The 18522-nt window shown below is 41.0% G+C and overlaps 1 protein-coding gene across 4 annotated transcripts in view; it reads left to right on the forward strand.

Annotated features, from left to right (window-relative positions):
* CD44 (CD44 molecule (Indian blood group)) overlaps nucleotides 1-18522 on the forward strand; it is a 99784-nt gene that overhangs the window by 35603 nt on the left and 45659 nt on the right. For all 4 annotated transcript variants that reach the window (XM_004607898.2, XM_004607899.2, XM_004607900.2 and 1 more), the window contains exons 2-5: nucleotides 1173-1338; nucleotides 6191-6324; nucleotides 13645-13713; nucleotides 17066-17296. In XM_004607898.2, coding sequence (XP_004607955.2) covers nucleotides 1173-1338; nucleotides 6191-6324; nucleotides 13645-13713; nucleotides 17066-17296 — 600 coding nt within the window. The remainder of the gene's footprint in view (nucleotides 1-1172; nucleotides 1339-6190; nucleotides 6325-13644; nucleotides 13714-17065; nucleotides 17297-18522) is intronic.

The raw sequence follows: 18522 nt of genomic DNA on the forward strand, positions 1-18522 counted from the left end.
TCTGTCAAGAGAATGAAAGTATGTTTTCCAGGGAATTTCAGTGAGTCGCTAATTCATTCATCAGGCATTAATCTCTGCAAGCTCTGGTGTTAAAGAAATAATCATAAACAAGTAGAGGGGCTTTCTATCTTACTTAACTTTATTTATTTTATTTTGTGTGTGTGTGTGTGTGTGTGTGTGTGTGTGTGTGTGTGTGTGTGTGTGTGTGTGTGGTGGGGGAGGCTTGGTTTCTTAAAGCTGAATCAGAGACAGGGAAATGAGTAGTGATCAAATTCCCAAATAAATCAGCAATTACCATAGGACACAGAGAGCTGGCAGAACAGAGGGAGACTCTGGAGGGTGGATAAGATTGTTCTGGTGAGGTGAAGTGGAGACAAAAGACAAAAATGTGGAGATCTGAGGACAGGATGTTGCAGCTATAAATGTTAAAAAGTGGGAATGATGATCCTAAGTTCTGAAGAACAGTGAAAGCTTTGTTCCTGCAGTAGACTTCATGCCTGACAGGTTGGAAAGAGAGATTGGGACCAGATCAGTTAGGTCTTATCAGCTATGATAAGAAAACTTGTTCTGGATGCGGCTAGATATCATTGAAGATTACGAGAAAGGAAGCCATGTGATTAACCATGTGCTTGTGGGAAAAGATTCCCATATCCTAAATTGTATATTTAAACCATTTCAACTATGCAAGGGTATTTGCCTCTCTCTCTCTCTCTCTCTCTCTCTCTCTGTCTCTATCTCTCTCTCTCTCTCTCTCTCTCTCTCACACACACACACACACACACACTCACGGAAAGAAGAGGCATCAGAAAGGTTCAGAAGTTTGCTCTAGTTCTCATAGAGGTGGACTTGTATTTCCTTCATTAATTCCCTCAATGTTTTTGTCAGTTTCCCACAAACTATCATGACTTTACATAATAGAAATAAATCACAGGCTAAAAGAAAAGAAAACCTCTTTGTGGGTTCAGTAGATGCTGAGAAGGTGAAGAAGAGGGTTGCTACTTTTCAGTGTCATATCTCAGATTTGGGCAGCTCGGGAATGCTGGAGTGGATGTGGAAGCCTCTGGCCCCACCGAGAAGTCTGTTTTGCCCTTTGAGTGAATCCAAAGGACACTTTTTATTCTCCCTGAGTGATTTAAGCAAAAACAATTCAAGGCTTCTGTTTTCTTCCACAGAACTGAACGTCACTTGCCGATATTCGGGCGTATTCCACGTGGAGAAGAATGGGCGCTATAGCATCTCACGGACCGAGGCTGCTGATCTCTGCACGGCTTTTAACAGCACCCTACCCACGATGGCCCAGATGAAGCAAGCCCTGCAAGTTGGGTTTGAGACCTGCAGGTAAGAGACTGGTGTGTGTCACTGCCTGGATCTGTTGTCTGGAACGAGAGGTGGGGTTTCTGGCTGGAAGTCTCCTCCCTGGCAGGCTGAGGGGTCAGGGGCGGGGATTCTGGCTAGATAGACGTTACACCCCTAGTGATTGCCTGGAAGGTCAGCCCCACCCATTACCTTGGTCTGGTCAGTCTGGGAACTGTGGGATGGGCTGGAATTGAAGATGCTTTCAGAAATCACGAGGGGCTGCTCAGGGGAGGTCAGTAAGGGTCACAGGCTGGAATCCTCTTGCTTCCCCATCTTTCTTCAAGCTTTGAAGGAGTGTGCAATATCATTGTTGGAACCACAAGAAGACTAAACCAAATAACTGTGTGCAAAATAAATATGTGCCCGGTAGGATCTCGGCCCTGCAAACATGGCTTAGAGCAGACATTGCAAACCCTTTGTAAAACAAAACAAAATTAAAAAAAAAAACTCCCCTCTCTCTGTGTCTGCCCTGTTTGCAAGTGTAAATAAAGGATTGTAGATGCTATATTTTGACATGAGAAGCAGACAGAGGGACCCACATGAGTCTGCCAGCAGGGCTCACTGTGCCTCCACAATGCCCTCATGGTTCCTTCTGGTCCAGTCGAATCACAACAGGCAATGGGTGTTTTGGTTTGTTTTGGGTTTGTTTTTGTTTTAAAGTTCCAGCGGCTCTACGGAAAGTGGTGAAATGGTTCACATTAAAAGTGAGTAGCGGTGAGGGCTGTGGTGCAGTGTTTAGCTTGGTTTGTTTTCACTGACGAGTTCTGGGTAAAACTAACAGCAAAGTTTCCACTGCAGCCTGAGCTTTTGCAATGCAATGACATGAGGAAATCAGGTTCCCCTTCTCCTTTCTCATCAAAACAGGCACATAAAACACACTGCCTTCTGAAGTTGGGCAGATAAACTCTTTCTGGAAAAACTGTGAAATACAAATTCTATACATCTACTCCTATTCTTTGTTGCAGAGTCCGATGGTCCCATGATGATCCCTAGCAGAGATTGCTGAATGGGTAAAGGAAAACCTTTACTCTAAAATGTCATTGTCTTGTTGCCACATGTACCTGTTTACTCTAAATTCACATGATAACACAGTAAATTTAATTCCTCAGTGGCATTGGGTATGTTTCAAATGCTCCATGAGCCATCGACAGGTAGTAGCCTCTGGATTGGCCAACAGTTTATGAAACTTCATAACCACAGAAAGTCCTATTGTGAAGCACTGCTGCAAAACACAGGAAATGCATGTGTAGACTTTTTTGTGTGTTCAGAGCTGAGAGAGAGACAGAGAGAGAGAGAGAGGTCTGCTGACTGCTATAGGCCGCCATTATAAGATCTCTTGATTCGATTTCCAGGGCAAATTTTTAAACATGATCTGGACTAGGCCAAAGGCCTAAGAAAGTCAGGTAGAATACCACATTTTGATTGTGAAATGCAGACCGAGACTACTTAGAAAATACTAACTACTGTATACTGTCATTCCGTTGCTCATCAATTTGCTCGAGCAGGCACCAGTAACGTCTCCATTGTGAGACTTGTTGTTACTGTTTTTGGCATATCAAATACGCCATGGGTAGCTTGCCAGGCTCTGCCATGGGGGTGGGATACTCTTGGTAGCTTGCCGGGCTCTCCGAGAGGGGCGGAGAAATCAAACCCGGGTTGCCTGTGTGCAAGGCAAAAATGCTCTACCCGCTGTGCTATTGCTCCAGCCCACAAAATACTAAACATCCTCATATGTCAAATTCAAGGGAAGTTCTTACCACTCCCATTAACTATTCACCAGGCGCATAGAGCTCAGCCTTTACAAGCCCAAGTTCCCTCCCCTAACCCTCACACTGCACCATGGTTTGATTATATGACCCCTCTCTATGAATGAAGCCCCCAAGTCTTGGTGATGGTTTTCAGTTTGCCGTGGGCCACAAACCCTGTGTGTGGGGGAAGTCTCAATCTCTTCATACTTCTAATGAACTCAGAACAAGATTTTGGGGACCCAATTCCCTGAAGAACTGAGAGTCAAAAAGAAAAGGAAACTTGGGCTGCATGGGTGTGCTGAGTGTTTCTCCCCTCTGAGGGGACACACCTTTCTAGTGCAACACACACATGTAAATTTTACACTCTCCAAATCTTGCACATACCACATAAAACCGATCAACCTGACATGTTGTGACAGAAATACAGGAATCACTAACAAAGGAAATACAGATTCTAGATGGTCTTATGGGATGGAGGAGGAGGAACAGTAAGCTTGCTGAGGAATATTATTCTTTTAAAATTATTATTATTATTATTTTTGCTTTTTGGGTCACACCCGGCAATGCTCAGGGGTTACTCCTGGCTCTGGACTCAGGAATTACTCCTGGTGGTGCTCAGGGGACCATATGGGGTGCTGGGAATCGAACTCGGGTTGGCCGCATGCAAGGCAAACGCCCTACCCGCTGTGCTGTCACTCCAGCCCCAAATTAATGTATTTTTTATTGAATCACTGTGAATTACAAAGTTACAAAGCTAATGATTGAATGAATGAATTTTTCAATCAAAAATTATTGAATTTCAGGCATATATTTTTCCAACACCAATCTGTTAACCACTGTCCACTCACTCCCCTCCACCAATGTTTCCAGTTTCTCTACAGTCCCCCAACCTGCCTTTGTGGCAGGCACATTTCCCTTCCAGGATTGTCCTAGCTTCCTACTGATGACCAGTTCTCCTGCTGTTTGTTTCTATTGCCTTTGGGCATAGAACATTAGCACTGTAGCACTGTTATCTTGTTGTTCATCGATTTGCTCGAGCAGGCATCAGTAACGTCTCCATTGTGAGACTTGTTGTTACTGTTTTTGGCATATCGAGTATGCCACAGGTAGCTTGCCAGGCACTGCCATGCCGGCAGGATAGTCTCGGTAGCTTGCTGGGCTCTCCAAGAGGGATGAAGCAATCGAACCTGGGTCGGCCGCATGCAAGGCAACTGCCCGACCCACTGTGCTACTACTCCAGTCCATTATTATTTTAAAAAAGAGATAGAAGGATTAGAGCAATTGCACAGTGGTTAGGAAGCTTGCCTTACATGCTGCTATCCCAGATTTGATTCCCAGCACCCCATCTGGTTCCCCAACTGGCCTAGGAGTGATGGAACCCTGAGCACAGAGCCAGGAATAAACCCTGAGCACTGCTAGGGTAGCCTCTTCTCCCCCCCCCCCCCCGCAAATAAGTGTCACAAAACTCTAGCTTTCCATTATAGCTAGGTGTTAGGAATTGCAGAATTCATTTCCCTAGTTTCACTCAGGTAGCTATAAATCAAGACAGTCCTAGGACAGATGGCAGAGCCTCATAGATGAGGATAAAGCCTTAGCTAGTTTCTTCCATCTGCCCCACCCTGATTAGTGGCAGTTCTCAGATATATAGAAACTTATTAACATTTAATTGCACTGCCCCCATAGCAAGCTAAGGGATTCTTTGGAGAAACCAGTCTGTCTATTCAGATGAGGAATTAGTCATGCGAGCTAGAGTTGCAACACAGACAGAATGAGTTCTGTGTGCTTAGAAATGTTAAACTCCCAGCCATTTCCATGGGTCTTGCCGGATGATGCACTATGTACTGATGCCTCTGGTAGAAAAAGATTAACAGGATCTACTGAGCTTTAGAGCCAGGCTACATTTTCAGAAACTTGATGAATTGAGTTTCTCCCTCTCCCACTTTCCCTTGCCAACACTTCCTTCAGTGCAAATGATATTTTCTCAGCCTTCAGCTTTTTTTTTTTTTTTAAAGATATTCTGTGTTTGGGAGAAGTAGTAGGTAGCAATCACGATGTTAAAGGAAGAGGGGGGGGGTGCTGTCAACTGCATCTGAAAGGATGTCCAATTCCAACCTGCCTTGAAGCACCTTTGTGGAAGCAGAGGATGGAATTCACTTCTCTAACTGCGGCTTCTGGAAAAGTCCTAAACCAAGTGTGAAACCTCTGTCTAGTGAGAGCATCACTGTCCCTTCTCATTTTAATGACGGCCAATTCGATGGCCAATGAAGTTATGCCCAAGGATGCTGCTCATGAGGCAAAACACACTATGTATGAAATAGTAACAAGGATGCATATTCTTATGAATTCTGCTTTTCTCTCTCTCTTTTCCTTTTTTTTTTTTGTCTTAAACTATGTCAGGGATTGAATATAAGGCTTTACCTATGCACAACTGTGTTCTACTGCCAAACCACAACCCCACCACCCCTAATGATTTTGTGGGTGTGTGGTGTCAAAGATTGAACTCAGGGTCTCAAATATGTAAGTCAGGTCCCTTAGTGCTGCATCATATCCCTAGCCATGTATAGTCCAAAGTGTGGGAATTTGTAGACAAAATTGTAGTTAGAGTCTAGGGGCTGGGGACTGAAACCCTTTACACATTGGTGGGCAGGAGTGTAGAGCCACCTTGTTCTCTGTTGGGATCTGATCTCATTTTGTTGTTTCTGGAAACTTGTAAGGCAACTGCATGTATGCTGAGTGGAGCTCATGCCTTTTAGTGATTACCCTTCTCTCCTTGGTGACCCAGACATTTCTCTGCTATTCCAACCAATTTGACAGTGCAGTCCACATTTTTTTAATTTGAGACTTAATTTTTTATTTTCCTGAATGTAGTTCTTAAGGAAAGTTCTTTACATAGCTCTAAAGGAAACCCCTTTGCCTTGTGGGTCCCATGACCTATTATGTCATTTTTAATTGTACATCACTTTGTTATTGAGACCGCCAGCATCCCTAGGGCAAATTGGATGGAGAGCAGTGCCGTTCAAGGGGTTGTTGTGATGTCCCTGTCACCTCCACGCTGGTAGTTTACCTCTGGTTTTTGGTCTTCGCAGGTACGGGTTCATACAAGAGCATGTAGTGATTCCCCGGATTCACCCCAACTCCATCTGTGCTGCCAACAACACAGGAGTGTACATCCTCACATCCAATACCTCCCAGTACGACACATACTGCTACAACGCTTCAGGTTGGTTTAGGTGGAATGTTTGCATTTGGGATGGCTTCGGGCAGCGGGTCTATCTTAATAGGGATTCATGTCACTGCCAGTCACCTAGGAGGTGTTTGTTGACTAGCTCTAAGGCAGAAAGAAATTTCCCTTCTCTATGCTGGAGAGGTCAATCATAAACAAATAAATATTAAGTATCATATAGGCATACGATGAATGCTCTGTATTTAAAAAAAAAAAAAAAAACAGACCAGAACACAGAGTAAGAGGCTAAAAGGATGCTAGGGAAGCTTTTTTTCTGAAAAAGCTATAAGGAAAGTGCCTTAAAGGAAGCACATGTCAGAGAAAATGTAAGTTGAAGATCCGGCTGGGGGAAGTTTGAACAGTTAGGGCCACGCCAGGCATGTGATAGTATAATGTAGCTGTTTGGAGAAAAGCAGGGAAGCCACGGGGGCTAAAGTCTTGTGATCAAACTGGGGAATGCCAAGACATAAAACAGAGAGGTTAGTGGGGAACATGCAGGCAGAGTCCTAGAGGTCATAATAAAGGTTTCGATTTATTCTCACTGTAATGGGAAATCAGTGCAAGGTTTTGGATGGACTTGAACCTAATAATAATACTGGAGTAAAAGTCGAATACTTGGCTTAAAGGCATGCATTATATGTTTAGCTTGACAGGCTAGAGGGTAAGATCTTTGGTTTCATTGACTGTCCTTACCCAACAATTGAGAACCTAGAGACGAAAGAATCAGAAAACAAATTAAACGATGCAGGTTTCACTGCTAGACAGCCAATCCTTCTCTCATCTGAGTGCTTCCAAACTCCTGTTTACAGGACTCATTCAGGCCCCCTGCAAAGTGAAAGAATTCTATGCATCAGGAATTTTCAGGGTCTTTTAGGAGTATCAACACCTAAGTGCCAAATTCTGTAAAGTCAACAATCAAATGTCTTAGTTCTCAAACTGAGCCTTTAATTCCTCCTGAAGGTTTGTGATTGTATGAAGGGAAAGACAAGCCACAAATTAAACTTAATATGTCTTCTTGGCAGTTTCCTTGAGGATGGAAAAGGGATTACATTAGCTGGAAAGTAACTTAAGACATTATCTGTATGAGACAAGCACATCTATTATTATATGATGAGTCGCAGAATTTCTTTTTGTGAGAGAGACACAGGTATTATATATGGCAGCAGACGATAGAATCTGCATGGATTTTTAGACTACAAGGAGGGACATCAAAGACATGAGATTACATCAGTAGCTCTAGGCTACACCACCCACTGCTGTTGCCTGAGCATTGGGGATCAGAGTGGTTATTCAGCTGAGAAAACTAGAATTGAGGAGAAAGAGAAAGTATCCAGAGCTGGCTCGATAAAATTGAACCTGTGAAGCCAGTAAATAAGGTTCCTTATATGTAGGTCACCTAAACCTACGGAGAGACACAGGAAACAAAGAAGAGGAAGTCACAGTGTTGTATTCTCCATGGCAGATGGGTAAAGAGCAAACATAGTTTGACCAAAAGGAGGGGTGTCCAGGGCTGGAGCTATAGCACAGCGGGTAGGGTGTTTGCCTTGCACGTGGCCGACCAGGGTTTGATTCCCAGCATCCCATATGGTCCCCTGAGCACCTTCAGGAGTAATTCCTGAGTGCATGAACCAGGAGTAACCCCTATGCATAGCCGGGTGTGACCCAAAAACCAAAAAAACCAAAAAAAAGGAGGGGTGTCCATCCAACTAAAGCCAAAAAGAATGCAGCCCGTTTCCATGCTCATACTCAGAATGCCCGTTCTAATGACATTAGCGTGTAGACGGCTGTAAATAAAGAAGAAATAGATACAGAGCAACATAGGGTCTCTCTAGTTTATCTTGATGTCAGGAGTTAGAGGAAGACCCTGGGAAGGGTGTGCTTCAGCGGAGGGAGTTAGTCACACATTGTGACTAAGAGGAAGAATCACATTGCATGCCCTTAAGAGTCACAGGGTGCTGTCTGCAGTTTCTCTAGTTTATCATGTTAAATTAGCAAATGCAATAAATTATATTACTGCGCATCCACATTGTCTTACTTTTTTTACAAGTTAGTATCACTTTGCCTTAAGTAATTGAACCCTAAATGGCAGAAGCTCACTCGATTTTTATTGCCTAGCATTGAAGCCACTTTGACAAGTTCCTACTGATAGTTTTCTCCTCATCTTTGCCCATGAGTTTGGGTCTGTTCTTGGAGGAGGAATCGGAGTATTAACAGCACTTGGCAGGACTGGAGTAATAGTAGAGCGGGTAGGGCGTTTGCCTTGCATGTGGCTGACCCGGGTTTGATTCCCAGCATCCCATATGGTCCCCTGAGCACCACCATTAGTAATTCCTGAGTGCAGACAGGGGAACCCCTGAGCATCGCTGGGTGTGATCCCTCCCTCCCCCCCCCAAAAAAAAAACAGAAAACCATACTTGGATGACGTTTTTTCCTTTGGGAGGTTAGTTCCATTTAAAATTTTGAGTAGATCTAAGATAGTGACGTTAAAAGTAACGTGTTTTCTTTTTTCTTTCCAAATCTACTCAATGTGGGTTATATGAATCGATAAATTTTTAAGTTCTATTTGTTTTTACTTCAATTTTTAAAGAAGATTTAGTGATTAGATGTTTGTGCTTAGTATTGTAAGGTAGGGTGAATGCAAACCTAAGGCCATATTTCTTGTGTTGGTAGTTAGCAATCTCACTGGAGCAATGAGACCAAAATTAATTAATTAGTACATGAATAAAGGAAAGAGAGGAGAATAATTGTCAAAGGACCCACCCTTAATACTTAATTAATCCATACTTTTTCATAAATGTCATGGTCTCATGTTAGGTGGTAAGAGTGTTCAAACAACTACAGATCTTGGTAAATTTCTGCTCCATGAAAAGGATCTTTCCGGAAAGATTTTTGAATCCAGCCTAGTCTGAAAACTAGAAGTAAGTGGTTGGGTCCCAGTCAGGTGATTTCCCCCTCATAAATTGCCTATGGGGAACATAACTAGCTCAATCTTACCAGTTATTTCCTTCATGCTTACTTCATGCTTTTCCTTCAGCAAAAGTTTTGTTAAGTATTTGTCTGTGTTTACAAATGAACATAAGACCCATCCTGAAAAGCTTTGCAACTTTAATTCATTAATAAGACCTACCCGCTGACTCTGTAGAAGAGAATGGCTTCGATTCATCCATTCTTAAAAGTTGCTTTCAAGGCCAGAGTGATGGTGCAGTGGGTAAGACACTTTCTTTGCACTTGGCTTTCCCAAGTTCTATCCTGGGCACCCTTAAGTATGCCAGGAGTAAACCCTAAGTGTAGAGCAAGGAGTAGTCCCTGAACATTGCCAAATGTAGCCCCCCAATAAAAAAACCAAACAAAAAAAAGAGTTGCTTTCCACAAAAAGCTTCTCTTTTCTTGAAGGCAAAATTTAGGAGAATAATCTATATTAATTTTCTAGACTGGAAAGATAGTATAGCTGGTAGGGTGTTTGCCTTGCATGTGACCAACCTGGGTTCAATCTCTGGCTTTCCAAGCACTCCCAGGAGGAATCACTCAATGCAGAACCAGGAATAACTCCTGAGCTTGCCAGATGTCACACAAAAACCAAAAAAAGGGGGGGGGGAATGAAAATAATATTTATTTTCTTCATTTATTCTTTACTAATTATTTACTGAAAACCCAAAATGAATGAAGGGGTCTCTCTGGCAACAGGTGATGTGCCAGCCTGAAAGTTTCTTTGGCTACGTGGCTGAAGGAAGACCAGGATTCCTGAGACAGAAATGTCCCTCAGAATCTTTCTAGCAAATCCTGGGATTCCGAAAAACCTCACCCGGCCCGTTTCTTCCAGCAATGTGACGCTCGTTAAATGGAACGGAAGGCTGGCTAATGAGCTTGAGCATATTGCACAATTTGGGTCACCCTCTGTCTTAGAAGGCTTTCCAGAGTTGAAGTTCTTTATAAAAGTTAAGATGAATTAGAGCATAAAAAGGTTCCATTTGAACAAATGTGTTAATCATTTAAAAAAAAAACAAAAAACAAAAAGAGAGTTTTGAAATGATGCCCCATTCTATTATAATCTGGCACCTGAAACTTCCCGTGCACTACTGTTGCCTGCACTTGATTTCATCCTTGGCAGTAAGATGCTGTACCTCAAGTTCTGCTTCTGGACCAGTGTAACTTCAGAGCATCACAAATATCTCACAGGTCAGGCCAACTTTTGGTGGTGGTCCCAAGACAAAGGGGTCGTTGATACACTGAATTTTCTTTCTTTTTTTTCCAGGAATGGTTTTGTCTTTTATTTCTATCTATCTATCTATCTATCTATCTATCTATCTATCTATCTATCTATCTATCTATCTATCTATCTTTTATTAGTGAATCACCATGAGGTACAGTTACAGACTTATAAACTTTTGTGCTTATGTTTCAGTCATACAATACTCGAGAACCCATTCCTCCACCAGTGCCCATTCTCCACCCACCGATGATCCCAGTATCCCTCCTCACCCCCCCACCCCTCCTCTGTGGCAGGGCATTCCCTTTTGCTCTGTCTCCTTTTGGGTGTTGTGGTTTGCAATAGAAGTATTTAGTGGCCTTTGTATTTGATCTGTAGTCTATTTTCAGCACGTATTTCCCATCCCAAATGGGTCCTCCAGCCATACTTTACCTGGTGTTCCCTTCTCTATCTGAGCTGCCTTTTCCTCCAGCGTGTGAGGCCAGCTTCCAAGCAGGATACACTGAATTTTCAAGAGAAAAAAAAAATTTTTTTTTCTTTTTGAATTACACCCAGTGATGCACAGGGGTTACTCCTGGCTCTGCACTCAGGAATTACCCCTGGCGGTGTTCAGGGGACCATATGGGATGCTGGGAATTGAACCCGGGTCAACCTCGTGCAAGGCAAATGCCCTACCCGATGTGCTATTGCTCCAGCCCTTCAAGCGAAAAATTTTTTAAAGAGGGAAAACCTAATATATTAAAGAATATTTTCATTAACCCCAGTGACATGTGGGTTTCTTAAAAGCAGGGACAGGAACACATTTGTCTTTTTCTCCTTTTTTATTTTGTAATGTGGCATGTATGTTAAGTGCATTTTTAAAATGAGTACATGAATTAATATATCTGTTTTTGTCTTTAGTGATTTCTTCTTTGCTGTTTGTAGGCTTATTTATCTAAATGCATCATGGCTTGCTTTCATGGCAGGCCATTTTAGGAATTATTGTCATGGATATACTAATTGGATGGATGAACTCTTCCCTTGGGACATGAGATTGATTTTTTTTTCCTTTTTCATATAATTAACAGTATTTAAGAAAGTGCCTCTCTGTCTCCATCACATGTAAATTTTATGACCAAGATAAGGACACTGCTCACCTTGTGAAATTTACATATTCCTATGATGGGGGATGGGGGCGAAAGGAGGCAGGGTAGAGGTTGGGAAATATGCCATGAACTCATCAGATAAATTAATTATCCAATTAGAGACCAGTGAAGGGGAATTTGAGGAGAAGTTAAAGGAGTAAAATGTGTGATAGTGAAGGGTATGGGGATGAAATGGATTGAGATTGGACAGTGAGGGATGACTAGTCAAGGAGACGGCTTTCATCAGTGAAGAGACTATTCATTTTTATTTTTGGATTATTGTGCTGAGAGACTATTCCTGGTTCTGTGCTCTGGCATGATCCCTGGCAGTGTTTGGGAGACCTTATGTGGTGCTGGGGATTCGCACTGGGTCAGCCACATGTGAAGCAACCAATTTAGCTCCTATACTATTTTTTCACCCTAAGAGACTCTTTTGAAGAATCTTTTAAGGTACCCTGGCAGTGTTTTTTTTTTTTTCCTTAAAAATGCTCTTATCTAGTAGGAAAGGCATTTTTCAGGAAGCTGCCAGTTAATTTTACTATAAAGCCAAAGAAATTAGCAAATAAGGGGCACTCTTCCCCTGCCTTTTCTGCGGGATAAAATGCTTCTTTGAATTGGAAAGCAATTGATACCCACTTATGTTTTTGTCCAGTATTAGAATATTCAGTGATTTATGGCAGGATGCTTGACATGTTTTCTTCCTGACAGAAGTCTGGTTGCTTCTCTTCATCCATCCATCCATCCATCCATCCATCCATCCATCCATCCATCCATCCATCCATTTCTTCATTTCTCTTTATCCAGAAATAAATAAATAAATCAGCCTAACAAGCAAAGTGAAATTTTATGTTAAGACACACATTCTCTCTCTCTCTCTCTCTCTCTCTCTCTCTCTCTCTCTCTGTCACACACACACAAGATAAAAGAGACTACAATCCACAGATGGGTCCAACTTTTTATTATACATAAAGCCAGTTTAAAGCTCTCAGAGTTATTAAAAGTTCAACCAAAAATTTGCTGGCCACATAACCCTGTTGGACAAGAGTATAACAATTTGTTAGGACACTCTACAGTTTTCTTTTAGGACTCAAAAATATGCTTGAAGCTTTTTAGATTCTCTTTTCAGAGGTCTTTCCAGAATGTGGCTCAGAGGACAGCTAGTAGGTGTCTTCTGTAAGTGTGCATAGCTTCTGTAGGTGCTCAGGCAATCATAAGGATTGGTTTAAACACTTATTTCTGAAGAAGAGTGGGGGCAGGAGGGACAGAAGAGAGACGAGAAACAAAAGAAGATGTCAGAGTTGCATCAAGTCAGTAAGGAAATATTCTGGGCCTCTAGAGCAAATGTATGCAACCTCAGAAACTACAAATTGAGGAAAAAAATATAGAGTAGACACTAAGAGTGAATATTTAGATGAATAAGGAAATTAATACACTAGTAAAAAGAGATTAATTTGTTCTTCAATATTTATATCAATTCAAGCATTTTGTTATTAATTTTCAGAAACTTGTGCAGTTTTTGTTGATAAATATTTCATTATGTTTTTTTGTTATTTCTGTAGATTATTGAGTTTTTTGTGGTTTTCTCATAGCTCATGCATTTATTTAAGAAATTTTTTCAATGTTTCTATATTAACTTATAATGAGTTCAAAACTAATTTATAACGTATGCTTTTTTAGAGAATGATTATGCCTGTTTTTATCATTGTAACCCAGACTTCGACAGTTTGGTATAGAAATATGTATATGCTAATAAATAAATGGTCAGGATTGGGAAGGAATAAATTTTCAGAAATGTATGAGTCTAAATAAAAATGCAAAATGTATCAAAAACATCTGAGAATTTCTTCTAAAGCTTAACCATGTCTTAGATAAAAGGTTGTATAAAATAGTTTTAATAAAATTTTATTCTAACTCTTAGAAATAGAAGTAGATTTTGCTTGTATTATTTATATTTCTCAGGCCTTTTTTTCTTTTTCAACTCCATAGCTCCAGTTGGAGAAGATTGTGCTTCAGTCACAAACTTGCCCAATGCCTTTGACGGACAAGTCTCCATAAGTAAGTGTCCTTTTTAATTTTGAGTTTCCTTATTTTGTGTAAAGGGTCAGATGTATTTTTATGTTTTATGACTAAATAGAATGATCACTTTACTAAAACCAGAAACTTCAACTGTGAATCAATGTCCCTTCCTCTTTTCTTGTGATGACTTGAAACTCCACTTTTGTTTCACCTAATGCATTGTTCCTCAAACCACTGTCATTTGGAAAATTTTGGCATATCTATATATATACACAGTAATGCTATTTGCATGATTTTAAATTTTTAGTTTATTTTCTTAAATTCTAGCTGCTGAAAGCTCTAAGTCTCAGTCATATTCTCCCTCATAAAAAATGATTAATAAGAGATAATACCCTAGAGCCCTTTCAACTTTCCAGGATTCTTCCAGAGTTCTGTTCGATTTCACTGAAGTCTTGAAGAATAAAAACAAAGAGCATAAATTTCCTGATATATTTTAGTGCAACTGTGCCATTTCTACTTAAAGTCACCTTGTCACCAAAAGTATGCATCTACTACTCTATGAAATAGAATAACTCCAATCCAAATAGAATAACTCCAATCTTCTCAAATAGGTCAAACTATTAATTGTAAACTTTCAGTTATTTATAATTATTTGCTCATAATTATCATCTCTGAGCTTCATTTCTTTGAGAAATATCAGAAAGTTAAGGAGGCCTGATTTTTGCCTCCTGCCCACTACACCATTCAAGGTGCTTAGGAACGATGGTTGACATAAACGTGAGACGATTTCTGGACCACACAAATCCAACAACCCTTCTACCATACTGTCAATTATGTGCAGACTCAGCCTTAGCATGTGTCTTCCCAGAGAAAGAAGAGGTCCTCAGTGTGAGCTGTGCTATTTCACTCATCTGGGTTTTAACTCGTAGAGTCTTTCTATCAGGGCAATCTTAGAGAAATGACTTTTTCTTTCTGAACTTCGATCTTTTTTATCTATGTAATGAATAAACAAGAATTTTTATGATAACTAAGAAAAAAGCATGTCTAATGCATATCTACCTTATAGTATTTTTGCTCGAGCACCTGTAACGTCTTCATTGTGAGATTTGTTGTTACTGTTTTTGGCATATCGAATACACCACGGGTAGCTTGCCAGGCTCTGCCACGTGGATGGGATACTCTCGGTAGTTTGCCAGGCTCTCCAAGAAGGACAGAGGAATCGAATTTGGGTTGGCCACGTGCAAGGCAAATGCCCTACCTGCTGTGCTATTGCTCCAGCCCAAATTCAATTTAGTTCTATTCAATTGAATCAATAGATTCAATTCAATACCTATAAAAATTCCAATTTAAGGGCATAGAATAAGAGACACAAAAATTTGTATGGAGCCATGAAACTCTCCAAAGGCCAAAGCAATTAGGAGAAAAAAATTATTATAAAATAAATATTGTATTTATTTTATACAATAAAGCCATAATAAATAATCCATTGTGGCAATGGAATAGAATTGAGAAACTGGAAGCAAGTCCTGGGCAAAGGAGTTAATCAGTGGCAAAGGAGCTAAGTGCATTAGGTGGAGGAAGTTAAGTCTCTAAAACAAATGGTACTGAGAAAACAAAAAAACAATCACATGCTTAAAGAAAAGAAACTAGATCCCTATCTCACAGAACAATCAAAAGTTAATTTAAAATGACCTAAAGATCTTGATATTAGATCAGAATTCATAAAAAACACTGAGGAAATCATAGACAGAATTCTCCATGATATTGAGTTCAGAATTGTTTTCAATGATTCAACTGCATTGGCAAAGCAATGAATAACAAGGGACAACACTGCTACAGTGCTACAGAGCTATTGAATTGAATCTAAATAATGTTTGGGTAGGATGGTCATATTAGCCAGACCCCCAAGCCTGGCTGTCTTCACCGGGGCCCCTTGGAACAGGGCGGGTTGAGTTTCCCTCCTCACCCCAAGCAGAGCCCCGGCAGCTGAAGACCTCTGGAACCCAGCCACAGCCATGCTCAAGGCCCCTCTCCATATACGTTCAGACGAGCCTCATGCATAAAGGAACCCGTAGAGGAATCCAGGTGTGTGGGACCCAGGGCTGAGATCTCCAAGCCTGCTTGGATCGGGACTGGGCCTCCTCCACCAGATACCCCATTTTCTAGTAGCATGGCAGCCACATCCACAAACTGCCCCCAGCACCGTGTAATCCTATCTATGGCCAAGATCCAGAGACTATGAAACAATGCTCCTGGAAGACCTCTCATAGCCTAGTTCTCTCTCTCTGAGAACCTAGCAAGTTACCAAGAGTATCCTGCCCACAAGGCAGAGCCTGGCAATCTCTCCATGGCGTATTCGATATGCCAAATACAATAACAATGATGGGTCTCATTCCCCTTACCCTGAAAGAGCCTCCAGTGCGGTACCGCTGGGAAGAACGAGTAAAGAGAGGCTTCTAAAATCTTAGGGTTAGGATGAATTGGAGACGTTACTGGCGCCCGCTTGAGAAAATCAATGATCAATGGGATGACAGTGATGACAGTGATACAGTGATACCTTACAGCACATGTTTCCTTTTCGGACCCATGTTTGTGGAGACTGTGAAGGCAATTGAGATGTTGGATGATTTCAAATTATTGTTTGCATCTCTTCTTGGACAAGCTGTATAGGTGTATGGATGAAAAGAATTGTTAGTTTCACCAATGCACTGTAGAGGAAAATAAAAGCTAGATGCACTCTTGTGTAAGAGTAACCTATAATTGAAAAGCAACAACTATTTTTTAGAGAGGAACAGCAAATGAATTCTTCTTGTTTTGAAGTCTATCAGTAGTTAGGAATCTAAATATTTTCCTTAGAGGGAAAATCTACTTCTTTACTACATATTTTTCATTATTTCTTCTCTATGATTTTGTTTCCTATCTTACAACTCTTTTATAAATGGATGGAATTAACAGCTACTAATTAGACATGTACTTCAGAAAGAAAAGCAGAGATATTTTGAATACTGTGCTGAGTACTTTGCAAGGTATCAGAGAATGCTCATAATGAAAGGTAGAGTTTTCCCCATTTCACAAATGAGGAGCTGATGCATAGAGAGTTACTTTGTCCAGAGTCGTATGAAGCTGGATCCAATGGCAGAGTGGAAGGAAGGATTGCCGGACAGACACTCAACAGGTCTCTTCTCGTTTCCAACACATAGTTGGGAATACTTCACTTTCTTAGCTATCCACTTCCTCCCCTCCCCACCGTCACCACCAGAAGACAGTGAAGTGTTTTTCTTAGTAAAAAATAAAAGACGGTGAAAGTACCGATCTGTATGTTAATTAAGTCTTTTCTATATTCAGAAAATGTCATCTGTCTAGTTCTGAACGTTCCTTTTTTCTCTCCTAGCTATTGTAAACCGTGATGGCACCCGCTATGTGCAGAAAGGAGAATATAGAACTAACCCTAATGATATCAACCCCAGCAATGCTCCTGATGAAGACATAAGCAGTGGCTCCTCCAGCGAAAGAAGCACTTCCGGAGGTTACATATTCCACACCCACCTGCCAACTATGCACCCGACTCAAGACCAAGACAGGTCCTGGGTGTCTAATGACCCAGAGAACACCCCGGCTACGAGTAAGGAGAATGAATTACTATGCCTTCCAATAGCCATTCTTTGGCAAAAATATCTGTGACCTTCCCAATGATCTGCACTCTTGATGGTCTTGTCTTTAAAAAGTGATAACATCACTTGGGAAGGTGGGATAGTGCTTGATCTGAATTGACATACAATTTTTTTATCTTTAGATGACAAATGCCGTATTGAAAGTGTTTAAAGGGCGTCCCTTGTTTTCATGTCTCAGGGATCTGGTGACAATTCAAATCTGAGAGATAAATGTTTTCCTTTTTATTTTTGCAATTATTCCTCCTTGTCCTCATCTACCAACTGATAAGGCAGTTCCTTCAATGTATGAGTACAATTCCGTCTTTCCCCTTTATGGTTAACTTTGTGATTTTTATACTTTAATCTGATTTATATGTATGTTATTGATTGTGTTACACTCATTCCTGGTCATCAACCATGATTTACTAAACAATCCTATTGTTAAACTCGAAGGAAACATAGCCAAAAGAGTTATTTAATCAAATTAAGTCTTCTTATGAGTTTTATATTTTAGCCTGTAGGGAAGGTTTTTAATATTTGTCAGTGTATGGTGGTAATTCATAACTTTGGTACAAAAAGTCTGGGAACATGTAAACATTGCATTAGATTTCTTGGGGGTTTTTGCCTCTGGTGCTGCACTTTCGTGGGAAAGAATTTCCATCTTCGTCTTTTTTTCCTGTGCTTCTCTCTTCGCAATTTTCCTATGGTTTGTTTTAAAACAGGTTTCTGGATTGGCTGCATTCTTTCTGTGGAAGATTATTCAAACTCAAATAAGGCAATAACTTCTTGAGTGGATTTCCTTATATGGTTTGAATTTTCTCTTTTTCTGGCTGTGGCTCTGGTTTCCAAAGTGTATGGCAGAGAATGACTAGTTTGTGAATATGCCCCATTGTGGGCCCTTTTCTATCCCTCATCACTCAGAAGCCAGGGAAGTCTCCAGAATATAGATTTCATGTAGTTAGTGCTCAATAATATTTCAGATTTCCTGAAACGGCTTGCTAATTTGGTGAGGTAGATAGAGTTAGAGTTCTGGTCATTCTCTACATAGTCCATAAAATATTTCGCATATCAGGGGCTGGAGCAATAGCACAGTGGGTAGGGCGTTTGCCTTGCACTCGGCCAACCCAGGTTCAATTCCCAGCATCCCATATGGTCCCCTGAGCACCGCCAGGGGTAATTCCTGAGTACAGAGCCAGGA

This window comes from Sorex araneus, chromosome 6 (genome assembly GCF_027595985.1).
Source record: "Sorex araneus isolate mSorAra2 chromosome 6, mSorAra2.pri, whole genome shotgun sequence".
Lineage (NCBI taxonomy): Eukaryota > Metazoa > Chordata > Mammalia > Eulipotyphla > Soricidae > Sorex > Sorex araneus.